Here is a 27,419-nt window from a genome sequence, read left to right on the forward strand (position 1 = left end):
CTTCACTTGCCACCCCACTCTCAGACTTGAATCCTTCTTCTTCTGATTCTTCTAATTCTTTAACCTATTCCTGTAGGATTAAGTAACTGAACTAGAATGATCTGATGCAAGCTGCTTAAATGAGTAGCCACTGGGAAACTTATCTGTTCATCGTGCATTTCTGAGTTCATTTGTTTTTATGTGTGCATTTCTGTAACCTTGTCATCTTTTGGCTAGGCTTGCTTACTTAAAAAAAATAAATTTAGTGACAATATCTAAATCCAACCTCTTAAATTTTTTTATTCTAATTACTTTTTTGTAACAAACTATAGAAAGAGAAAAAAATTCTAAAAAATCTTGAGCCAGTTATTCCACACAAGAAAGACTACAGAGGACTGGGAATGTAGCTCAGTGGTAGAGCATTTGTTTAGCATATGTGAAGATCTGGGTTCAATCCCTAGCATTATTTAAAAAAAAAAAAAAAAAAAAGATATTCTAGCCATATTTTACTTAGCACTCTGATTAAATCAAAATAGAAATGTATTTGTTTTGATGATTAAGCAATTTTAATTGAAACCAGAGTATTTTTCAAGTGAAAATAAGACCTTATTCCTTAACAAGACCCCTAAAGCCCAAGAAGCTAAATCAGGAATCATTAAGTGGGATGAATTCAAACTAAAAAGCTTCTTCTCAGCAAAAGAAACAATAATGTGAAGAGAGAGCCTACAGATTGGGAGAAAATCTTTTACCACATGCACCTCAGATAAAACATTAATCTCTAGGATATATAAAGAACTTAAAAAATGTAACACCAAAAAAAAAAACTGATTACGCAATCAATATATGGACTAAGGAACTGAACAGACATGTGACAGAAGAAAATATACAGTCAATCAATAAATATATGAAAAACTGTTCAACATCTCTAGCAATTAGAGAAATGCAAATCAAAACTAAGATTTCATGTCACTCTATTCAGAATGGCAATTATCAAGAATACAAGCAACAAATGTTGGCGAGGATGTGGGGTAAAAGTACACTCATACATCTAGTGGGAATGCAAAATGGCACAACTGTCATGGAAAGCAGAATGGAGATTCCTCAGAAAACTTTGAATGAACCACCATTTGACCCAGTTATCCCACTCCTCATTTTATACCCAAAGGACTTAAAATCAGCCTACTACAGTGACACAGCCATTTCAGTGTTTATAGCAACTCAACTCACAGTAGATAAACTGTGGAACCAACCTAGGTACCCTTCAACAGATGTGAATGGATAAAGAAAATGTGGTGTGTGTGTGTGTTGTGTGTGTGAGTAGAGTGTAAGTAATGGAATATTACTCAGCCTTTAAAAGGAATGAAATTATAGCATTTGCTGGTAAATAGATGGAGTTGGAGAATATCATGCTAAGGGAAATAAGCCAAACTAAAAAAACAAAGGCCAAATGTTTTCTCTGATATGCCGATGCTTATTCACAATAAGAGGGGGATGGGGCTAGGGAAGAATAGAGTTACTTTAGATTGGTTACAGGGGAGTGAAGGGAAGGGAGGGGGTATAGGAGAGAAGGATAGTAGTGTGAAACAGACATTATTACCTCATGTACATATATGACTGCATGACCAATGTGATCCTACAATATTGTACAGTCAAAAAATGAGAAATTAGACTCCATTTATGTATGATTTATCAAAATGTATAAATGCATTCTGCTGTCATGTATAATTAATTAGAACAAATAAAAAAATTTTTAAAAAGAGGTTAATGCAGCCCAATCAATAAAAAGCCCAATAAGGAATACATATTTGAGGTTTTTCTTCTTAGTTTGCTTTGGACATTGGAGTGAAATATCATTTTGTTTGTGTCTGCTTTGCTCTTTACATTTCTACACCTGTTTACAGATATGAAAAAAGTAAGCAATGGGTAAGCATTCGGTTATCTTTGTTAAACTAAAGGGGTTATATTCAGGTTTGTGTTTCAAAAACCTTTTGTAAAATGCCTTTAGAAAATCCTCTTTCATTGAAACTTGGACCAATAGATTATTTCTGCTTCTATGTTTTTGCTCATCGATTTGCAAATTGCTAGCATATTAAATACAAACCTACTCACTCTTACAACTAAAGAGTATTCACAGGGGTTCTGGCCCAAGATCAGAGTTTAGTGGAAAACAAGGACAGCAGAATAACTGTTAATGCTTATTTTCCATGACAAAGATGTTTTATTTCTAATTAGCCAAGGTGTTTGGTTTATCATGGTAGATGTACAACTCTTTCTTGTTGAATCTGTCAAGAGATTTCTGAGTCTCCTTTCCTTGTTTCTTATATTGGATCTTTTATGTAAAAATATGGCTATCCTGATTTTAAATTGCAGTGTAGAGATCTCCAGAAATAGGTATAATCATTAGTAATGCAGTGCTTCTCTCAAGAATAGGGAATATAGGGGCTGGGGAGATAGCTCAGTTGGTAAAGTGCTTGCCATACAAGCACAGGGCCCTCGGTTCAATCCCCAGCTCCGCAAAAAAAAAAAAAAAAAAAAAAAAAAAAAAAGAATAGGAAGTATAGGTAGACTATATGCTTAACATGTGTGAAGCCATGGGTTCATTCCCTAACACTCACATGCCAAAAAAGTATAGTACCACAATATGTTGTATGTGCCACATATTGACATTTTCATCTTCAGTGAATAGCACACACAACAATTGTCCCACAAAATCTTATCACCTAATAACATAGTTGTTATAGTTTATGTCAGTACACTGCATGGCATACATCCAAGGACAAAATTACATATCCGTAATCCCCGCTACTACTTAGAAGGATCTCAAGTTCAAGGCCAGCCTGGGAAACAAAGTAAGATCCTGAAGACCCAGTCTCAAAATAAAATTGAAGGGGGAGGGGGCCACTGGGAATGTAGCTCAGTGACAGAATCAAGTGAGAGACACTGGTTTTAATCCTCCCATTCCCTAATATGGGTACGCATCAATTACTTAACCCAAATTTGAATGTAATTATTTGCTTTTTATATTCAGTTTTCATGTTTACATTAACAAAGCTGCTAATTACCGCAAACACTGTTTAGAGCCATCTAAAAAAGAGGAAACACATTTTAGATTTTTTCCACTGAGATCTATTATAAATTGGCATCATAGAAGCAATATTAAAAGTAATTCAGATTAGAATTACTTTCTTAAACTGGCACTATCCACTAATATTAAACATATACATTTCCTATGGTCCAGCAATTCCATTTGCAGGTTTATGTTCATGAGAAAGTTGTGCCAAAAGATCTGTACAGCAACATTCATGGCCACATTATTTATAATAGCCCCAAATTGGAAACAACTCTAATGTATACCAACAATAGAATAAGTTGTGGTATATTCATACAATAGCATAACATACAGCAGTGAGAACAAGTTGATTACTGCTACATGCAGCATTATGCTTGAATCAACTGGATATAATGTTGAGCTAAAGAAACCAAGCATAAAGGAGGACATATTATATAATTCCATTTATATAAATTTAAAAAATAGGAAAAGCTAAAGCCATAGTAACAAAGTTGATGATAGTGGTTATTCTGAGGGAAGAAATAATTACTAGGAGTGCCACCAGTGGGGTTTCTGGGGGTTCTGGTCATGTTTTGTCTCTAGACCTCAGCAGTAGTTTCATGGGTATGTTTTTTGTAAAATTTCATCAAGATGTACATTTTAGATTTGTATACTGTATATATGTTGTACCTTACTTTGAAAAATATTTGTACTATTCCCTTTTCCCCACCCCACATACAGAAATGCTTGTAAACCTGATCTTGACCCAGAAATAGTTGATGGCTTCTTTTTAGCACAGTATTCTCAAGTGTATGTTGTTCAAAATGAATTATTTGTATTTTGTACTGGGGATTGAACCCAGGGTGCTTTACCACTGAGCTATATCCCCAGACCTTTTTATTTTTTTATTTTGAGTTAAGATCCCACTAAGTTGCTTAGGGCCTCACAACGTTGCTAAACCTGGCAGATCCTTCTGCCTCAACCCTGACTCAGGGATTACAGGTGTGCACCAGCATACCTCACCTTCATATATATTTTTTAAGAGAAAAAAGTACTGGTCTTACTTTTTTTTTTTTTAATCTAACTATCTATTTATTGTGGTGCTGGGCATCAAACCCAGCATCTTGCATATACAGGCCACACTCTACTGTGGTTCTATTCTAGCCCTATTCTCACTTAACTTTTGAAGTGCCACAAATTAATTACTTTTGGTCAGTTAGTTTTGACCAATGACTTTGGGTGTTTTGGGTTTAACTATGGACCACAGTACAAAAATATATTGTACTCACATTGTAGAGCCTATGGGTTTTTGTAACTGAAATAATCTAGAAATAGTATTTTAGGTTGTTTTTTTCCTTCCATAGCAGACTATCACAAAGTGGGTAAATTTAAATAATACAGGTTTATTTGGCTCTTTGTTCTGAATGCCACAAAGTCCATGTAGGAACTATGTCTGATAAGGGCTTTCTTACTATATGATAACATGGTAAAAGACATCATATGACAGAAGAGAGGAAAAAGGGGGTCTAACTCTTTCCTTTTATAATTGACCCACTCCGATGGCTTTAATCCATTTATGAGAACAGACTACTTGACCTTGATCACCTCTTAAAGGTTCCTCTCAGGAGCGTCACATGGGCATATCAAGTTTGTAACTACTACAGGGGACATTCAAACCATAGCAGATAGTATTTACTTGTGTCAAACATGTGGTCTCACAGTTTTATTCTTTTTGTTAAAAAAGAAGATGCTGGGACTGGGTCTGTAGCTCAGTGATAGAGTGCTTGCCTAGCATGTGTGAGACACTGGGTTCCATCCTCAGCACCACATAAAAATAAAATAAAATAAAATAAAATAAAAATGCTATTTGTTACAACTGGATTTTCACAGTGAAATTTAAAGAAATATAATTATATTATATATTTATGTATATATGAATAAGAACTACTATTTTCAAAATTTAAACAAATTTAAAGGATTGGGGGTGCTGGGATTGTAGCTCAGTGATAGAACCCTTACCTAGCATGTGTGAGGCATGGGGTTCGATCCTTAGCACCTCATAAAAATAAATAAATAAAAAATAAAGGTATTGTGTCCATCTACAATTAAAAAATATTTTTTAAAAAATGGATTGGCAGAGTCTTTCCTTTCGCTGTCGCAGCCGCAGCCATGAGTATGCTCAGGCTGCAGAAGAGGCTTGCCTCCTGCGTCCTCCGCTGTGGGAAAAAGAAGGTCTGGTTGGACCCCAATGAGACCAATGAAATCGCCAATGCCAACTCTCGTCAGCAGATCCGAAAGCTGATCAAAGATGGGCTAATCATCCGCAAACCAGTGACTGTCCATTCCTGGGCTCGATGCCGGAAAAATACATTGGCTCGCCGGAAGGGCAGGCATATGGGCATAGGTAAGCGAAAGGGCACAGCTAATGCTCGAATGCCGGAGAAGGTAACCTGGATGAGGAGGATGCGGATTCTGCGTAGGCTGCTCAGGAGATACCGTGAATCTAAGAAGATTGACCGTCACATGTATCACAGCCTGTACCTGAAGGTAAAGGGGAATGTGTTCAAAAACAAGCGGATTCTCATGGAACACATCCACAAGTTGAAGGCAGATAAGGCCCGCAAGAAGCTCCTGGTTGACCAGGCTGAGGCCCGCAGGTCTAAGACCAAGGAGGCACGCAAGAGCCGTGAGGAACGCCTACAGGCCAAGAAGGAAGAGATCATCAAGACTCTGTCCAAGGAGGAAGAGACCAAGAAATAAAGCTCCCCTCTTGTGTCTGTACATGGTGGTCTCAATCCTTGAAATAAAAACAAGCTTTATCTGTTTAAAAAAAAAAAAAAAAATGGATTGGCAGAATGGGGATATAGCTCAGTTGGTAGAGTGCTTGCCTTGCAAGTACAAGGCCCTGGGTTCAATCCCCAGCACCGCAAAAAAATGGATTGGGGATATAGCGCAGTGGTAAAATACTCCTCTGTCCACTGTCCACTCCCCAGTACTACAAAAAGAAAAAAAAAAAGTCTCCAAAAAAATTTGTATTCCTTTCTGAATTGTGTTCATGTTATATATTCTATAACAATTATTGTTTTACCCTAATTTCTGATATATACATACATAAAAATTCTAATGCTCATCTCTGATTTTATGCTTGGCATCCAGCTGTTAAAACTATCAGATGGATGTTAAAATTTCTCATTTTCAGTAGTTTCACAACTCAGTTCTGATCATTCTTTCTTGGTAAATGTGCATTTTATAATTTAGCATCTTATAGATAGTAATTTAAAATTTACTAACTTAAGTCAGCACTTCACATCAACCATATTTAGCCAGATTTAGAAAACGGCAATAAAATATAAAAATGCATTGACAAAAATAATACAAATCAGACTGGAGATATAGCTCAGTTATAGAGCATTTGCCTAGAACCCGTGAGGTTCTGGATTCAATTCCCAGCCTTGCAGCTTCCCCCCTCCCCACACACACACGCACACAAATGCACAAATTAAAATACAATACAGTATAACAACTATTTGCATAGCATTAATATTATACTAAGTATTATAAGTAATGTAGAGATGATTTAATGTATTTGGCAGGATGTGCTTAGGTTATATGCAAATATTATATACCACTTTATATAAGAAACTAGAATCAATCTCCTGTGGATACTTATTTCATTAATATCATTACTTTTAGGCTAGGGATATAACTTTCTCAAGACCTAGGTTGATTCCCCAGCTCACAAAAAAAGAAAAAGAAAGAAAGAAGATCTTAAAAATATTCCTACTTGGATGGGGTTGTGGCCAAATGGTAGAATGCTTGCCTAGCACATGTGAGGAACTGGGTTCAATCTCAGCACCACATAAATAGATAAAGTTATTATGTCCATCTACAACTCAAAATTTTTAAAAATTCCTACTTTTATTATAATTCTAGAATGTATGCCCTAACCAGAAATTATCTTTATACTATGTGTGTTTGAGTTCATTATTGTTATAATTTAAAAAACAGATTAAATGATGTATTAAAATTATAACATTAGTGATATATTAAAATGTTATAATTAAAAAACAGATTAGGTCCGGGGATATAGGTCAGTTGGTAGAATGCTTGCCTTATTACCTGCACATGCACAAGTTTCTGGGTTCAATCTCCAGCACCAAAAAAAAAAAAAAAGATTAAATGACTCTTTAAAATATGCTTTATTTAGAGGAGACCTACTTGAATGTGCAATATTAAAATATAAGTAATTAGGGGGCTGGGGAGATGGCTCAGTTGGTAGAGTGCTTGCCTCGCAAGCACAAGACCCTGGGTTCAATCCCCAGCACCACAAAATAAATAAATAAATAAATAAATATTAAATTAAATTAAAATAAATTAAATTTAAAAATATATAAGTAATTAACATTGTTGAGGAAATCAAGAATGCGATAAAATATTTTTTGTACTCTAATGCTCTATGTTTTTATTATTTTTTATTTGCAGTACTAGGGATCAAACCCAGGGCCTTGTATATAGTAAGTGCTCAGAACCACACCCCCAGCCTGCTCTTTATTTTTACTTTTTATTTTTTGGTTACTGGACATTAAACTCGGGCAATTTACTAAAGAACTACATTCCTAGCCCTTTTTTAACTCGTTTATTTTGTTGTGTTTGGTACTGGGGATTGAACCCAGGGAGCTCTACCACTGAGCTACATTGCCAGTCCTGTTCATTTTTTAAATTTTGAAACAAGGTCTCACTAAGTTGCCAAGGTTGATCTCCAACTTGTGGTCCTTCTGCCTCAGTCTTACAAGTAGCTGAGATCATAGGGATGCACCACCATGTTGGGTCAGAGACAGAAGAATAAGTTATGATTTCATAGTCATTCAGGCTGAAATAGTTTATAATATTAAATCATTACTGTTTAATTTCATTTCTGCTTAATAGAGTTTTAGTTGCTCAGCACACATACTTAACCAGGACATAGGAACCAGCAAGCAATTTTAAGGTGGCAGAAGAACTTCACAAATACAGTGTATTTTAACATAAACTTATTTTTCATGAGGAATTATTGAAACAGTTGCTCAGTGATTTTTAATATTGCTGTGGAGCCACTTCAGGACCAAATCCAAGAACATTAGGTCAGCAGAAATTTTAACATATAAGGAATTATAAAGTCAGGCAATTTAAACCTCTGTAAGATACTAAATAAACACATTTTTCTCCAGAAATGTTATATTCATTTGACATTTTCTGTGATTTTTCTGATGCTTTTAAAGAGGTCTTTTCATGTGGTAATCATGATGAATAAGGTTTATTGTCACTATTTGAAGATAAATGTTATTTTATTTTTAAAATTTTTTTTAGTTGTAGATGAACATAATACCTTTATTTTATTTATTCATTTTTATGTGGTATTGAGGATTGAACCCAGTGCCTCACTCCAGGCAAGCACTTCTAACCCTGAGCCACAACACCAGCCCAATAAATGTTATTTTATATATTTAGATTCAAGCTAATATTATTAGATTAAAAGATTAGCATTTGGAAACATTATAATTATTAGCCTTGTAGTTTCTCCTCTTCCTTAATCATAAGTGTTTTCTTAGGAAAAAAACAACGTAGCCAGAAGCAGTAGCACACACCTGTAATCCCAGACACTCAGGAGGATTGCAAGTTCAAGACCAGTCTTAGCAATTTAGCAAGATCCTGTCTCAAAATAAAAAAAGCTGGGGATGTGGCTCAGTGATGAAGTGCTCCTGGGTTCAGTCCCTGATAGAAAGAAGGAAGGAAAGGAGGGAAGGAGGGAGAGAGGGAGGAAGGGAATAGTGGTACAGAAATATTTATATTTTAAGGTTATGTCTATTTTTCTTTCTTAGTCCTTAAAACTCTCAGTGATAGGAATGACTGTAACTCATTTTCCTTGGTCTTGTTTTAATGTTTAGGAAATTTTTCCTTTTGTCTCCTCCTCTTTCAAAAGTAGGTTGATGCCAGGCATGGTGGTTCAAGCTTGTAATCCCAGAAGCTTGGGAGACGAAGCAGGAAGATGGATTGTAGCAATCAGTCTTAAAGTAGTGATGAGTCACTGACCAAGTTCATGATAAATACCTGAGGTATTTATTTTAAAAAAAGGATGGTGGGACACTGTGGCATATGCCTATAGCCACAGTTATTCCAGAGGATAAGGCAGGAAGACCACAAATCTGAGACACAGCCTGGGTGTCTTTGTGAGACCCTGTCTTTAAGTTTTAAAAAATAAAAATAAACTGGGCACAGTGGTGCACACCTGTAATCCCAGTGACTCAGGAAGCTGAGGCAGGAGGATTGCAAATTCAAAACCAACCTCAGCAATTTAGTGAGGCACTAAGCAACTCAGTGAGACCCTGTCTCAAAATACAAAAAAGGACTGGGGAGGTAGTTAAGTGCCCCTGAGTTCAATTCCTAAAACCAAAAAAATAAAAAGACTGAAATGTGGCTCAGTAGTTAAGCACCCTAGGTTCAATCCCTGGTACCGAATAAATAAGTAAACAAACAAATATTTAATTTAATTTAATTTAAAAATTTACAAAAAAAAAAAGGAGAGAGCTGGGATGTAGCTCAGTGATTATGCACCCCTGGGCTCAATCCCTGGCACCAAAAAATAAAAAGGACTGGGGATGTACCTCAATGGTAAAGCATCCCTGGGTTCAATCCTCAGTTTTTGGGTGGGGGGTAAAGGGAAATAGGATTGGTTATATTTAGTCACTGTGGGTATGGTGGTAAAAGTAATTTTATTTACCTATAAATTATTTCTTTCTCTGAAGAAAGGAGAAAATGATACATAATCACTAATTGTAAATGTGTTATTTATTTTTAAAACATCTAGAGAATGAGAATGTTCTCTGAGGCACTTAAAATTGTGAAATAGGTAAAAGTTGTGAAATGTAAATACAGAGAAATGAAACTATTAAAAGGAATTTGTTTTTAGTTTTTTGAAAAAATGAAGAATGACACTTGAGGAAGTAACCATATTGGACTTGCTACATTGTTCCCATGTACAAAACTATAAAATTAAGCATTTTTCCCTTTGTTATTTAATGTGATCTGTTGAATACCTAACATACCGATTTGTTTAGTAATCTTTTCTGTTTTTTCTCAAAAATGTTGTTTATTATTGGTACACATTTTGACTTGGATTATTTTTACTTAGACTAAAATAGAACAGTAAATTTTATTCAATTTGTTAAATGGTTCTGTTAAACTGAGTTTTTGCCAGGTGTGGTGATACATACCTGTAATCCCATGGAAATGGGAGGCTGAGACAGAAAGATCACAAATTTGAGGCCAGCCTCAGCAATTTAGTGAGGCCCTAAGCAACTTAGCAAGGCCCTATCTCAATTAAAAAAAAAAAAAGAGGGGGTGGAGGTTAGGGATATGGCTCAGTGGTTAAGTGCCATTGGATTCAATCCCTGGTACAAAGAGAGAGAAAGAGAGATAAAGAGATATTTTGAGGTGGTGATAGAGCTCAGTGGCAAATCACTTGCTTAGCATAAGCAAGGCCCTGGGTTCTGTCCCTACCTAGCACTGCAATTTTTTTTTTTATTCACATGGGAATATAAGTATTTTAATTCATGGGCAATATTATTCTAAAATCAACATGAAAAGAGCTGCCAAATTATACAGATAGTGAAAAAGTACTGAAATGGTTTTAAGAAAATAAAGAACTTTTAAAACTATAGATCAACAAAAAAGTAAAATTATATTTAATATGTAAAATATTTTGGACAATAAGTAATGTTTCAATAAAATTTTTAGAGCTGAGAATGTTTCAGTGATAGAACACTTGAAGGCATGAATTCTGTCTACCCCCCCACCAAAAAAATTTTTTAATAAAGCCTTTAAAGCCATGTGAGTAAGCTTTACTTATATGACTTCAATATTAAAATAAGTTTAAAATTAAAAAACAATAAACTAAAATTGTTTATGAAATCTAAGCATGAGTTACTTCATGAGTTATTGTAAAGTATTTTAGTTTAGTACAAATATTAACAGTGCTTCTCTGAGTGTGTATGTTTTTATTGTTACACTGTCATGGAAAAAAATCAAGAAAATAATCCATCAAACTACATATTCAGCTATTGTTTATTTCTTGTGACGAAAACAACTGTGTAGATTTCATATTAGTTTAATTTCAATTAATGTTTATGGGTTATTTTGGTATGTAATTATAATTCTGAGAATATTGTGAAAGACTGGGGGAAAAATTATAGGAACTGAAAGTACCATGGTCACTGTGTATTAAATACATGAAATCCATGAAATCCATTTTTAATAGATGATTTTCACCATTTCTAAAAAGTAAAAATCTGTATTAAAAAGGCACTTTGCTAGCTTTCCTCATAATACAAAGTAGCTTCAAATTAAAAAAAAAAAGAGATTAAAGGGGGTTTCTACTTTACTCATTTGGATAGATTAACTCTTTTCACTCAAATATAAGATCCTTGAAGTACCCTTAAGGATCACTGGTGATGGGCACTCAGGCATTTAAAAGAACAGGGAGTCTAATTTTCTTTGCTTTTGCCTAATTTCTCTTCAGAGATTCTACCCCAAAGGGAAAAAAAATTACTACTTACTTTTTATTCTCCTTTGCTAGCAATGGTCCCTCTACTGAATTGTCATCTTTTTCAGGTTTTTTTAAAAAAGCATGTTTCTTAACCAGTGCAGTGGGGCACACCTATAATGCCTGAGCTGAGGCACGAGAGTCGCAAATTCAAGGTCAGCCTGGAAAATGTAGTGAAACTCCTATATCAAAAAGATAAAAAACTTTACAAAAGGAAACATGTTTCTTTGAACTTCTGTAGACTGAAGTATCTTTTTTTGTAGAAGGAAAGAAAAAAAGGTAGATGTGGTAGGCCAGTATTAGTATATTAGGTGATGTATACAATGTTTAGTCATTTTTTCTTTATACAAATTGCCTTAAAAGTATGATTATACTTCTTTCCAGTCTAAATTTGTTTTATGTATCTCTATCAATCACTTGATTTAAATAAATATATGATTCTAGGGCTGGTGATGTAGCTCAGTGATAGAGTGATTGCCTACCATATACTTGGAAAACTATTCCCCCATTCATCTGACTTGGAAAATTCATTTACTTAATAGTTTGTCAGGAAGGAGATGTAGCTCAGTGATAGAGTGTTTGCCTAGCAAGCACCAGACCCCACTGTTGGTTCCCCAGCATCACCAAAAAAAAGAAAGAAAGAAAGAAAGAAAGAGAAGAAAAACTTTAATCATCATAAGTTAGAAATCTGAATAAAAATAGAAAATGCCCTTTGCTGAAGTCATTCAGTTGTTTAAAATATTAAACCTGACATAATAGACCTACTGAAAAAGTAAGCCTAATATCAAAAAAAAAAAAAAAAAAGAATTCTAGGCAAGGGTAGTGGCACACTCCTGTAATCCCAGCAATTCAGAAGGCTGAGAAAGGAGGATCCCAAATTCAATGCCAGTCTCAGCAACTCAGAGAAGCCCTAAGCAATTTAGTGAGACCCGATCTCAAAAAAAAAAAAAAATTTTTTTTTTTTTTGAAGGACTGGGGATATAGCACAGTGGTTAAGCATCCCAGGGTTCAATACCCTAGTCTCACCCCCCCCCCAAAAAAAAATCTCTTTGGAAAGAAATATTTAAATTGCATAATTTTGTTGTGGAATTGAGCTAATGGTTAACTTTGAAAACATATATAAATTTGAAAGTGTATAAATGATAATATCTTCTTAAGTATAGTTTATTTAATTTTTCTTTCCATCCTTAGCAAGTAGAGATTTTTTTCCCTTAATTTATGTATTGACTATTGTGGTAACTTGGTAGGGCTATTCTATATAATATTATCTATTAAAGTATTTTTTTAATTGGGAATACATTATACTGTGTGGATTAGAGAAGTGTATTTTTATCTCATTTGCTTTCCTAGCTTTAAACCTTATACCAAATTCTGTGAAATAGCCTTCTAGCCTCTATATTGTCACCTTTTTGTAGCATTAACTAAAGAGAGAAGTTCTATGAAGTGAAGACTATTTTAAATGGACATTTACAGGGTTGGAATTATAGCTCAGTGGTAGAACACTCTCCTAGCATGTGCAAGGCACTGGGTTCAATCCTCAGCACCATATATAAATAAATAATAAAATGAAGGTACTGTGTCCACCTACAACTAAAAAAAAAAAATTTTTTTTTTTTTTTGTGGTGCTGGGGATCGAACCCAGGGCCTTGTGCTTGCAAGGCAAGCACTCTACCAACTGAGCTATCTCCCCAGCCCAAAAAATATTTTTAAAAAATGGACATTTGCCTAATTTTTTCATCATGTGAACTATTTCGTTGGAATTTTCATTAGAATGTATGCTATTTTAAAACCAAAAAAAATAGAATCCAATTAAAGATTTCTATGAAGAAAAAACATGATAGATATAGATATATATAAATAACTTGTACCATCAACATACTGAAATAAGAAAATCATGGAAATCAACTAGCCCAATTCTCAATACAGGTTTCAGTTTAGAAAGGGGCGGCATAATAAAATAAAAAGCACAGATTTCAGATTCTAAAGATTAAATCATGTCTCATGTTTTTCCCTTAATAACTTTTTATCTTGAGCCCTTAACTTTTATGAGTTGTATAAAGGTAATGGTTTTGTGCTCTATAGGTTGGATATAATTGTCTGCTCTACCTATACTCTAAGATTGTTGAAAGACTCAAGTAAAATGTTTGTGACAACAGTTTATAAAACAGTGCAAGCTGTGCAAATGTAAGGCATTTTCTTGCTTTTTAAATAATAAATGCTTAGTTAATGCCACATAACCATTTTTTCCCTCTTCTGGTTAATGACCAACCAAGGGGTCTTCATTGTTTGTCTTGAAAAATCCTGATTTCCTACCCTGTTGTCATTTGAGTCTGGCAAATTGTAGAAGGAAAGATCAAAAGATATGGTCGGCCATTATTTGTAACAGAATGAGTTGGTTTGTGGTTAGTTTACAACATTTTGTTCATCCCTAGAAAATTCAGAGAGAATCCTAAAAGTAGAGTGGTGGTGTTTGGGTTTATTCTTGAATATACTGAATTTAAGGATGTAATATTGTGGGAAAATTTTATTTGCATGTTTTCCAGTGAACAGCCTACTGTGATGCTATTAATTATTTATCTCACTCATTGAAGGAGTCGATGCTATCAGATTGTGAGATAATACAATAAATTTTATAAGGAGCTGTCTTTCTTTTCTTCCTGTACTTTACATTAATATTTGAAAATCCTTCTGTTTACAGGACTTTGCCTCACGGGCTAAACTGGCAGTTCAAAACCTAGTACAGAAGGTTGGATTTTTTGGAATTTTGGCCTGTGCTTCAGTAAGTAAATTATATTAAAAGTGAGAAATTTCACTAAATGATACCATTTTATTGCATATGAGTTTTGTGAGTCTTTCATCTTATTCATTATATAAACGAATATGTTCATATATGTTGGATAGATTCACAATCTTGTATATTGACTTTTAAGTATTTCATTACACAGTGATGGTTCAGACGTAAAACACTAGATTCAGTAAGAACAAAAGAGACTATAGGCTGAGAATGTGGCTCAGTTATAGAATACTTACCTAGTGTAGGTGGGGTGGGTTCAATCCTTAGTACCACAAAAAAAGAAAAGAGTGACAAAATCCATCCTTCCTGTGAAGAATTTATAGTGAAATGCATTTAACCAAATAACCATAGTTTTATTCTTTCTACAAAGTTGTAGATAGGAAGTCTTTTTCCAAAGTTCCAAGTATTAATTTCAAAGAATTCATATAAAATCTGTATTGTGATTTTTAACACCTAACTAGGTTATGGAAAAATCTGTGGCAGGTTGAGGAACTCATTGACTATTAAACCAAGAAGCCATTTTTGTTTAAAAATTAATTTCTCTTTCTTTCCTTCCTTCCTTTCTTTTCTTTTTCTTCCCTCCCTCCCGCCTTCCTTTCTTCCTCCCTCTCTCCTTCCTGTCTTCCTTCCTCCCTCCCTCCCTCTCTCCCTCCTTCTCTTTCTCTTTCCTTCCCTTGTTACTAGGGATTAAACCCAGGGCCTTGTGCAAGTTTGGCAAGCTGTCTACCACAGGACTGTATCATCAGCCCTTTTTCCTTTTTTCCTTCCCAATTTTACTTTGAACAGGGTCCGGTAAAGTTACCCAAGCTAAACTAGGCGCAGTCCTATAATTCGAAGTACTTGGGAGGCAGAGGCAGGAGGATTGCAGGTTTGAGGCCAGCATCAGCAACTTAGTGAAACCCTCAGCAACTTAGCAAGACCCTGTCTCAATTTAAAAAGTTAAAAGGACAGGGACTGTAGCTCAGTAGTAAACACCCAGGGTTCCCAGTACTCCTCTTCCAAAAATGGTTGCTTGGGCCAGCCTCTTAATGTTGTAAATGTCTTAAATTTATGAAATTGACATTCCTTGATGAGTTGGTGTTTATCCTGGTCCTTTTCTAACATAATAGAAACAGTTGTTTTGGGGATGGAGTACTTAGCTTGTACATAATTGTTGATAGTTCACTCACTGGTCAATTTGGCCAAAATAACTGGACATCTGGTTGGTACGATATAAGCTATGAATATAAATAAAATTAAAATTATTATTGTCTGCTGATGTATAACCTCTTATCCATTATGTTCTAGAACATGAAAACAGCATCTTTCAGCCCTCCCCGTTACTAAAGCAAATAGCCAAAAAGTAGGGCATTTAGTGCCAATATTTATGATACAATATCAGCATCATGGAGATATTTTAAAATATACATATGAATAAATTTTTGTTGCCAACTTTTAAGCTAAAATAAAACTCCTAGTTGAAGGGAGATTTCAAAGCAACTGAAAGTTCTTTTAATTCTAATTTTCTTTTCAGTTTATTTACCTAACACTTGAATAAAGCATAAATAACATGCATATCAACAAATACACTGATTATGCTCTTCTTAGAGTTTCCAATGTAGAATGCCATATCCAACAGGTTAACAAACTCTCATTTTTGTCTGTTCTAATTTGCATATGTTGCATTCTTTAAATTCATTTCCATCTCAACAGGAATTGGAGCCTGAGAATAAAGGGGAAAAAATTATAATTGTGAGTTGTGAGGGTAGCATGAGAAAACATAAGATATGGCAGATGTAATGCTATATACAAACTTACAACATAGTTGCAAGAGATGAAATTACATAAAGCATTTGAATTAAATGAGAAAAACAAAAACGAGTTATTGAATCCAAGTGTTACTAACAAAAGAATACTAGAATTCTAATTTTGTCATGAGATTGTTTTTAAGAGACCATATGTGACAATATTTTTTACACAACTAGGTTTTCTTTCAGAGTTTACTAATAATATTATATAAATCAATTGGCTTGTAAATGGTTCAACCAATAGCCACAGGGCTTTGGGAGAAAAATGGATGAAGCTTTCAAAAATAGCTTGTGGTTTCTTTGCATTTTTATATAAAATTGTCTTTTATCATTCTTAAAATGTGGGAATGTTTGGAAAGGTATTTAATGTGAATCATTTCTTTCTCTGGAAATGAGTATTCAAAACATCTGAATCTGTATGCTCTTATATTTCTACGTGTGATTTCCTTTCTAAAATATGTTACCTGGCCCCATAGCCTTGAGCTCTCTTAAAATAAAATACAAATAATGAATTTTTAATTGTTGAGAATATAAGCACATCACCTATAAATATATTTGTGAATTTACTAAAATGTTTGCTAATGATGTAAGCACTTTTAGATAATATTTATAGTTCAGGCTAAAGATTTTTTATTTTTTTATTTTTTGATACCAGGGATTGAACCCAGAGGTACTTAACCACTGAGCTACATCCCCAGCCCCTTTTTTTTTTTTTTTTTTTTTGTGACAGGGTCTGGCTAAGTTGCTTCGGGCCTTGCTGATTTGCTGAGGCTGGCTTTGAACTTGTGATCCTCCTGAGCTGCTGGGATTAAAGCATGTATCACCATGCCTGGCTGTCTATATCTTTATAGTCTCATAAAGATTTTTGAATGCTAGTCACTACTGAAATAATATAGATAGATAGATAGATAGATAGATAGATAGATAGATAGATAGATAGATAGATAGATAGATAGATTGATTGATTTAGTTGTCAATGGACCTTTATTTAATTTATTTATTTATATGTGGTGCTGAGAATCGAACCCAGTGTGTTCTATCACTGAACCACAACCCCAGCCCACTACTGAAATAATCTTAAGGCTTCACTCATACCTTATCATAGAAAACAACCAACAAATCACTAAGAATCTACTGAATGGAATTAAATTCCTGCAGACCCATGGGCTTCATCTACTTCTCTTGTGATGAAAAATATGTATGGGGCATTAACCATAAGTAATAGAAACAAAAGGGCACCTTAGCTTGCTGTAAGCATACTGAACAACAAACAGCCCTGGGGTGAATAAGTGACCCAGGTTAGAGACATATTAGAATACTTGACTAACCTGAACAGTGTGGTGTTCTGACCAGGGAACCTGGGAACCCACACCTTGTTTTGTGTGTAAGCAAGACTTAAGCAACAACTATAAGAATAGGAAGTTATACTCCATGTGTGTATGATATGTCAAAGTACATTCTACTATCATGTGTAACTAAAAACAAATTTTTAAAAAGTTAAAAAAAAAAAGACGTAAACAGCAAAATACCACATGCCAGTGGGTGGTAAAATGAAGTTGTTCTTTGGATAATATATGGAAGTCCTTTTCTCTCTCTCTCTGTTGATAGATTCCAAATCCTCTGTTTGATCTGGCTGGAATAACATGTGGACATTTTCTTGTACCATTTTGGACCTTCTTCGGTGCAACACTGATTGGAAAAGCAATAATTAAAATGCATATCCAGGTAATATTCTTTGGATTCATTATCTAATGATGATAACCACATTACAGAGCACTGAAACAGACTCATTCCTAAGTAAATTAAGTTGCTAGTTCTGCTTCTTTTGCTTGGTAGCTTGTTCAAATAATAAAGCATGCAAATGTCATTTGGAGGTTAATGAATCCTATTGTTTTCTTTCTTCCTCTTTGTTCTTTCCTTCGTTCCCATGAAACTATCTTGACTTTTTATCAAACAAAAATAGTGTTCCTGTGTGGGAGAATGCACATCATATTTACATGCGTGGTCCAAAGATTATGGTTTCTTTACTAACCACAACCTGAGAGAATATTACCTTTCACTAATTTTTATTTTCTTTCACATACTTGTATAGCACTTCCTCTCTTAGAACCAATATTCTTTACCGAAAACCAGGCAGATATTAATGTGGAAGAGAATGGGGAAGAAAGGGTTGCTGAAAAGGTGAGGAAATGTGGGTTGTGGTTAGAGCAGTGAGATCTGCTAGTCCTCAAAGTCACAGTAGGATGCATACACACACACACACACAGAGAGAGAGAGAGAGAGAGAGAGAGAGAGAGAGAGAGAGAGAGGCCAAGAATCTAAATAAGGGAGAAATGGATATGTGCTCCTAGAACTGTGATATAAATTGTTTCCTTCTTTTTTAAATTCTTCCCTTCTGAAAGGAAGAAAATAATTTGTTTTTAATCAGTATGGTCTGCAACACAGAGAAGTATTTACCAAAAAAAAGGCAAAAATAGTGAAGTAATGTCTCTGTCCTCATAAGATTCCATAATAATTAAAAATACATCTAACCAACTGGGGGTATAGCTCAGTGGTAGAGTGTGTGTTTATCATTTGTTAGGACCCGTGTTCAACACCTAACACCAAAAAATATGTTTATATCTATCCCCTATGATTCTTCCTGATATACTTCAGCTGCTTCTACCTCCCTAGATTCTAATCTTAGGTTCTGGCATTGAGAAGAGTTTATTCAATCTGTCTTCTAGTCTTGCTATAGTAACCACTCAAAATTTCAAAGTAAAGACTATACTTTTAGGGATCATTTCTATAGTTTGGGATTCAAAAAGTTTTGTTTAGTGGACCAACCTTTTTATGATGGGGGTAGGTTATTAGGAATTGAACCCAGGATCACTTTACCACTGAACTATATCTGTCCCCACCCTTCCTTTTTTTTTTTTTTTTTTTTTTTTTTTTTTGAGACAGGGTCTCCCTTATCTCCCTTACATGGCTGATGTTGCTAAGGAGGCTGGCCTTGAACTTGTGATCTTGCTGCCTTGGCCTCCCAAGTCACTGAGATTACCAGCGTGCATTACCATGCCCAGCTGGACATAAGATTTTTAACATTGTAGGGCTACTTGCTTAAAATTTAAAATAACATAATAAACTGAGTGTGGTGACACATGCCTATAATCCCACTGGGGGCGAAGCAGGCTGAAGCAGGAAGATCACAAGTTCAAGCCAACCTCAGCAACTTAGCAATGTCGTCGTAAGCAATTCAAAATAAAAATAAAAAGGACTAGATGTTGTTCAGTGCTGAAATGTCCCAGGTTTCAATCCCCAGTACCCAAAAAAGTATATATACTTAAATACCATAATAGAATTTTTAAAATAATGAAATATGCTAAGTAATAAATTATTTTTATTATTTTGCAGTGTATCTGCAATTACCATTTGGAGTCTTTAATACCTAATTAAATTAATGGATTATTTCGCTTCTTTTTGTAACAACTTATCTAGTAATTCATAAAATTTTATGTATCCTGTTTTATACCTCTTGAATGTAGTAGCTTTCTATGAATTTTTGCAAAATTTATTATGCAATAAGTACCATATCTATAGTGATAGATATACAGCTTATCAGACCTTTCATTTCAGAATGATTCAAATCTAGTATATTTTTAAACATTGTAAGTAGATTTTTCAAGTTACAGTAATTCTTAATTTTTTATAGAGTACTTCATACTTTTAAGTGTTTAATGTAATCCTGGAATAGAGGAATTACTACACCCATTTAATTGTCACACTTAGGAATTGTTAATAAGCAATAATTGCCTAAGAGAATAAATAACAACTGGAATTTAAACTCAAGTCTTTTGACTTCAAGTTCAGTATGCTCTCCAGTGTTTTCTTTTACATTGCCTTCTTAACTATAAAATATTTATGTAATTAAGGAAACTAAATTGTTTAATACCTACTACTTATCAGGACCTGTGCAGGGTAATTTTCATCAGTTATCTCACGGTCAAACAGTCCTATGAAGTAGTTAGTATGTACATTGCACAAAGAAAGGTATCATTGTTAGAGAAGGTGAAATATTTGTCTAAGGCCCTGTAATTCAACCAAAACTCTATAAAGTCAAAGCTGTTCCCTGTGCCTGATATGTGGAAGGAAAAAAAAAGAAAGAAATCTAAAATCCATTTATATTTCTGAAAGGAAACAATCTGAGCTCCTTCAGTAAACCAAGATGTGGGATATGTTTGCTATGTTCCATTGTATCACAGTGACATACTTTATAAAGGCATGTTACTTGATGTACATCCAGATGTAGTGTAGGGTAACAAGCATTTCTCATTCCTTGGGTAAGCAATTTTAGTGAGTAATATAAATATTTTAGCCATTTCTGAAATAGGGGAAACATCCCCACACAAGTTTTTCTGTACTCTAATAGTAATCCTGTCTCTTCCTCTACCAACTGAGTTATATCCCCAGCCCCAAATGTTGTTATTTTTATTGATGCCTTGCTATCTATTAATCCTCCCTGAAATTTTTCAAATCGGCCTACCTGAAATGTTAAATCATGATTTTCCCTTCCACTTAGACAGGTGGCCTATAGATATATAGGATCCTTAGATACATTGCCTTTTTCCCAAATAAAAAGTGAACATACTTTATTACTTTGTGTACCATATAACTTACTTAACATGGGTACTGTCTAATGCCTCTTTACCATCCCACTCACCAACACACATACATGCATGGAATTATGAGCTTCAGGTCAGAAATGTTTGTCTGTTGATTCACAGAGTTATTTTAATGCCTTAAAATGGTATCTGGCATATAGTAAGCACTCATTAATTTGTGGTAACTGAATCTAAGATACTTTTTTCTAATTAAGGATCCTTCTTTAACAGGTGATTTCTTCTTTGTTCATTTCTCCTTCATTAGTTCCTTCTACCCATTTGTCTTCCTACTGTGCCCTTTCCTTTGTTTCCTCTGTGCACATTATTGAGAAGGCTGTTTGGTAGTCTGTGCCTTTTGCTTATTTGGTCAAACCCCACTCAGATCTCCAGTCTGGAAGACTCTGAGACATAAGTGCTTAAATGTCTGACACATTTTATGTCTTGTCCAGCACACTGAATTTTTAAGCTGTTACGTATAAAAAGAAAATCTTGTTTTGTTTTTCAAGCAATGAAATTGTGCAATTATCTGGGCATTGGCTTATTTTGCCTGTTAGGAAATGATAGTAGGAAAGCTGATGGTGATGAAATCACTGAAAGTCAAAACCATTAGTTCTGGGCTAGGACTGTAACTCAGTGGTAGAGTACTTGCCTTGCATATATGAGGCACTGTGTTCCATCCTCAGTACCACAAAAAAAAAAAAAAAAAGAATTAAAAAATAAAGATTTCACTCTCTCCTCCAAAATACTTTTTATTTATTTATTTATTTATTTATTTATTTATTTTTTATTGTAAACAAATGGGATACATGTTGTTTCTCTGTTTGTACATGGCGTAAAGGCATACCATTTGTGTAATCATAAATTTACATAGAGTAATGTTGTTTGATTTCCTCCAAAATACTTTTAAAAAATTAGTTCTGTTGATTAGTAAAATATTGAGGTCCCAAATAACTGGATTTTGGTGACCCCCATTTATTAATGCTTTTCTTGCTAAAGTATCTATCTATAATAATTGTCTTGTTAGCTTCACAATAGTCGTATATGTTTGTATAACATTACCTTATTATTATTCTACCTGAAACAATATGCTTTAGTCTAACCTACCTACCTGCCTCAGATTTATCAAGGGTGGATAAAAGGACTATTTTTATTTATTTTATTTCCTATCCCTCCCTTTGGTTACATTAAGTAATTTTTTACATACAATAACAGAATACTAAAGAGTTTGTTATCAGGAATTTGGAGAGTATCCACAATTATTCATATTTAGTTGAAGAATTATTACCCATCCTTGAAAGCTAAAGTTAAATCTAACACCTTGAATCCCTAATTAACCACACCATTAAGTATGACCGTTCCTTTCTTTGAACTATAATATTTTTGTTGTTCTTTTTACTACTACCTGCATTTATAGCTGTGTGTGTGTGTGTGTGTTTGTGTTTTCTTTTTGTTGTTGTTGTTGTTGTTGTTGTTACTGGGGATTGAAACTGAACCCAGGGACACTCAACCACTGAGCCATATCCTCAGCCCTTTTTTATATTTTATTTAGAGACAGAGTTTCACTAAGTTGCTGAGGGCCTTTCTAAGTTGCTGAGGCTGGCCTTGAACTTGTGGTCTTCTGCCTCAGCTTCCCAAGCTGCTGGGATTACAAGTATGTGCCACCATACCTGACAATGTGTATTTCTGTACTTACCATCTTTCTACTATTTGTAGAAAAATTAGGAAACTTCTTCAGGGTTTTGAATTGAGCTGAGAATATCTGTTACTTGTTACCCTAAAGGCATCTTCTCTTGTATTAGTAAGGTATCAGTGTCTTTAATTATTGGAGAGACCATACTTCATTATACCAAACCAAAAATGTCTTAGGTCTAAATAAGAATTCTTTAAACCTACACCTAAAGGCCAGGCTAATTCAGGAACTGGAAATGGAACTTTCATAATACTTATATAAAAACCATCTGTGAAAGGTGGATGAATGGTCTTTTCAAGATCCTCTGGAGAAGTTTTAGCCCAGACCCCTGTTGTTGGAGTAATCAGCTTTGATTTCCAAGGTGGGGTTACATGGGAACTTATGACTTCTGTTGTGTACAGGGTTCTGAGATACATAAAACAAGCAAGTGTTCAGTATTCCCTCCCAGTCTTGGGTTTTATGACTCATATTTTCCCTCACACAATCCTGTATCCTACCGAGACTAGAGCCGTGCTTTCAGAAAAGCATCTTTAAGATACAAAGTAAGTAGTGGGACTGGGGATATAGCTTAGTTGGTAAAGTGCTTGCCTTGCATGCACAAGGCCCTGGGTTCAATCCCCAGCACCACAGAAAAAAAAAAAAAAGCCAAAGTAGGTAGCATTTGAATTAAATGATGTCTTTTTTTTTTTTCTTTTCCTACAGAAATTTTTAAATTGCATTTAGGGGCAAGAACTCATCTTTTTAACACTGTTATCAGAATTGTGAATTTATATTGATTCTCTTAATGACTAAATATTTATTTTAACTGCTGTTTTCTTTACAGAAACTCTTTGTTATAATAACATTCAGCAAGCACATAGTGGAGCAGATGGTGGCTTTCATTGGGTGAGTAATTCTTTAAGAACTAATATTAGTATCAGTTTTTGGAGCAAATGAATTGAAATATAATTTTTGAGATAGCTCTTTATTTTGAAGCTTTTGCATTTGAGCATGCAAGCCCTCCAAGTAAATAGGAAATTCTCTTCGTGTAAAAGTCATGTGTGTATCATTATACTTTAACAGTGCTTTAGTACAATGCTATAACTTTAAGCCAAAATTAGATGCCAGCTACACAGTTGCATTTAATTTAAAAATAAATCTTACATAAAATTTTAACATTTTGTTAAATAAGGCACAGTAGGATGATAAATTACTGAAATGTCAGGTATGAATGTGTTATTTCTCTCAAAAAATTAGACTATAAACTATCAAATGCTTTTATTTTTTGTTTAGTTTTAAGATGTGAATAAGACCACTTTTAACGTGATTCAAATGATAATGTCACAAAACCATAGCTTTCACTCTTTTAAAATAGTAAAGAGATACCTGTTTTGTTTGGTTTGTTGGCAGTATGAATACTATCAGGTATTAAATTGAGATACCACCTAAATTTATTAGGTTTTTTGTTTGTTTTATCTTTCATATTTTTTTTCATTCACTGCTTACAAGGTAGCTGTTCTTTTCATTTAAAAGTACGTCTGCCCCATGATAGAAAAGTGTCCTGTTGAAGTGCAGTTTGATGATTTTTAATAAAAATCTTCATCTTTTAAAAGCTATTTATATAACAAAACATGTATAGAAATTTTTGTTATTTAAATATGTATTGGGTTTCATTTTATTTTATAATATTGGGGATTGAATCCAAGGGCACAGTACCACTGAGCCACAGCCACAGCCCTTTTTATATTATTATTATTTTTCATTTTGAGACAGAGTTTTGCTAAATTGCTAAGTCTAGACTTGAATTTGCAATCCTCCTACCTTAGCCTCCCAAGTAGCTGGAATTTATACTTGTGTTACTGTACCCAGCTGGTTTTATATTCACTCTTTTATATATAATATGCATTATTTTTTATTTTTATTGAATATATTTTATAATCTATATAAAAGATATCCTCAAAAAATATTTTATAGCTCATCTTTAGTAATTAAGGAAAAGTATGTTCGTGAGAATATACTCAATGGATCCACTGATTTTAACTCCTAAACTTCTGATTATATGTGGATCATAACACACATTAAAATTTAATTACTCCAATTTTTTTTGCTGCCTCAATCCTTACAGATAAAGTGTTTTATATGTCACCATACATCACATTCAAAGAAAAATAAGAGATATTCTTGTCCCTTATTTTTTAAATGCAAGAAGAACATTTCATCCATTTTTAGAGATTATGCTCCACTTCAGAGCATTCTGAAAGGACACATTGTTAACTACCACACTACCCACATGTTGTGGCGTGACCATGCACGAAGCACCCACTTTCTTCAGTTCTTCTTTTCCCAGACTGAACATTTATAAAATAAAGTTTTTCAGCTATTTCTATAACCTCGTCACCTTGTTTCTCCAGACTTTAGAGTTTTTAAGAGGTTATGTTACTGAACTACCTCTCTGATCTACCCACATCCAGTTTTACTCCTTTCCAATCTGTTTACCATACTAGGATCAGTAACCTTGGAATTTTAATTTAAAAGATGTCACCACCACTATCTTCATCCCTCAGCTCTGCTTCTCATTACCCTTCACTTGCTTTTCCCTTCATTCTTAAAATAGTGCAAAAACTCTTTGATAAGGTTTATAAAGCCCTATTATCATCTGTCCCCTCTGCTGAAACCATTTTGCAATACTTGAGTCTCCATTAATGGTCATTCTTTGCCTTTTGCTTTTCCATTTGCCTAGTTCAAGATTTCTCAGCTTTGACACTGGTGACATTTTAGGCCAGAAACTATTATGAAGAACCATCCTGTGCATTTTAAGTTATTTAGTAGCATCTTTGTCCTATGTCTACAGTATATCTACTGGTACATCCCATTTCTAACATTCAGAAATGATTCAGCCAGGCACAGTGACACACACCTATAATCCCAAGAATTTCAGAAGTTGAGGCAGAAGGATTGCAAGTTCAAGGCCAACCTTAGCAACTTAGACTGCATCTCAGAATAAAAAATAGAAAAGGCTGGGGATATAGTTCAGTGGTAAAGCACCCCTGGGTACACTCCCCAGCTCAAAAAAAAACTTTTTTAAAGAAAAGATGATTCCAGGAGTTAAGTGACAGATCAGTAGTATAATACATGCTAGCATGAGGTCCTGGGTTCAATGTCCAGCATCTAAAATTTAAAAACAAAACAATTCCAGACATTGCCAAATGTTATGTGGGTAGTAAACCTATCACCCCCATTGAAAATCACTGACCTAGATATGGTCCTTTAGAGTTCAGCTATTGCCTTCTCAGAAAACCTTCCCTGAGTTGATCATATGCCCCTTTACCAGGGACTTCTCTATACCACAATATGTAATACATTGTACTTTTATTTACATTTTTACATTTATGTTTGTGGGTATATTTACACTATCTCTACTCCTAAACTATAAGTTTCTTAATGACAGAGACCTTGTCTGTTTTTATTCTGTTATGTTCACAGCACCTGTCATCTTGATTTACACATAGCAGGTGCTCAGAAAATATCTGCTGAATAAATTGAACACATGCTGTCCAAATAAAGATCTGGCCAATAAAAATTGTAACAAGTCCTTTGTATAATCTGGATTCTTTTGTTTGCTTACCCAGCCTTGGAAATTTCTAAGAAATTACATTATTTATTCACAATAAATAGAAATTAAAGTGCCTTTAATTTTAGGGCAATAGTTAAGTTGGAACATGTTATATTTTTTGAAACACAAGTTTCTTTAAAAAAATTTTTACTAATATTGTCCCTCAAAATTTCAGTGATTCTTATCTCTGAAAGATAAGATAATTTTGGGGGCCGGAGCTGTGACTCAGTGGTAGAGCACTTGTAGCACACATGAGGCCCTGGGTTTGATCCTCAGCACCACATATAAGTAAAATAAAGGTATTGTGTCCGCCTACTACTAAAAAATGTACATATAAAAAATCTTTTAAAAAAAAAAGATGATTTTTCCATGAAGTTGTTCTAATATATTCTAGCCTACAGGATTCAGATTTTTATTGAATTAGATGATCGATGTCATGGTTTTTTGTTTTTTTTTTTTTTTTTTTTTTTTTTTTTGTACTGGTGATTGAACCCAGGGATACTTTACCTCTAAGCTACATCTCTATCCCTTTTTAAATTTTACTTTAAAACAGGGTCTTGCAAAATTGCTTAGGTGCTCATTGAATTGCTGAGGCTGACCTCAAACTTGTGATTCTCCTACCTCAGCATCCTCAGTTGCTGGAATTGCAGGTTTACACCAGTTTGATGTCTGGTCTTTTAATCATTTTCAGAAGACATGCTGTAATGTCCTGATATTCTCATTGTTTTCCCAGTACTGTCTTCTGGGTTTACCTCAGCTTTTTTTCTAAATAATGTATTAAGCAGTATGAATAATCAGATGTTGCCAGGCATGCTATAATCCCAGCTACTTGGGAGGCTGAGGCAGGAGGATCAAAAGTTTGAGGCCAAACTCAGCAACTTAGTGAAACACTTAGCAACTTAGCAAGACCCTGTCTCAAAATTTTAAAAATGAGGCTGGGTTTGTAGCTCGGTGGTAGAATGCTTGCCTAGCATATGTGAGGCACTTGGTTTGCTTCTCAGCACCACATATAAATAAGTAAAATAAAGGTCCATTGACAACTAAAAATATATTTTAAGGGGCTGGGGAGATAGCTCAGTTGGTAGAGTGCTTGCTTTGCATGCACAAGGCCCTGGGTTCAATCCCCAGCACTGCAATATATATATATATATATATATATATTTTTTTTTTTTTTTTTTTTTTTTTTTTAATGACTTGGAGTGTAACTTACCAGTAAAGAATCCCTGGGTTCAATCTCCAATACCATAAAAATAAATAAATAAACAAACAGGTAGGGGATGTAGCTCAGTGATAAAACACCCATGATTTAG

The 27,419-nt window shown here is 34.3% G+C and overlaps 2 protein-coding genes across 2 annotated transcripts in view; both read left to right on the forward strand.

Annotated features, from left to right (window-relative positions):
* Nucleotides 1-27,419, forward strand: part of VMP1 (vacuole membrane protein 1) — a 118,832-nt gene that overhangs the window by 74,852 nt on the left and 16,561 nt on the right. The window contains exons 8-10 of the mRNA XM_079131443.1: nucleotides 14,305-14,385; nucleotides 17,796-17,912; nucleotides 23,341-23,402. Coding sequence (XP_078987569.1) covers nucleotides 14,305-14,385; nucleotides 17,796-17,912; nucleotides 23,341-23,402 — 260 coding nt within the window. The remainder of the gene's footprint in view (nucleotides 1-14,304; nucleotides 14,386-17,795; nucleotides 17,913-23,340; nucleotides 23,403-27,419) is intronic.
* On the forward strand, nucleotides 5,175-5,842 carry LOC306657747 (large ribosomal subunit protein eL19-like). The gene has a single exon (XM_079134043.1). The coding sequence runs from the start codon at nucleotides 5,198-5,200 to the stop codon at nucleotides 5,786-5,788; it is 591 nt and encodes a 196-aa protein (XP_078990169.1). The 5' UTR covers nucleotides 5,175-5,197; the 3' UTR covers nucleotides 5,789-5,842.

This window comes from Sciurus vulgaris (assembly GCF_902686455.1).
Source record: "Sciurus vulgaris genome assembly, chromosome: 3".
In the NCBI taxonomy this organism is placed as follows: domain Eukaryota; kingdom Metazoa; phylum Chordata; class Mammalia; order Rodentia; family Sciuridae; genus Sciurus; species Sciurus vulgaris.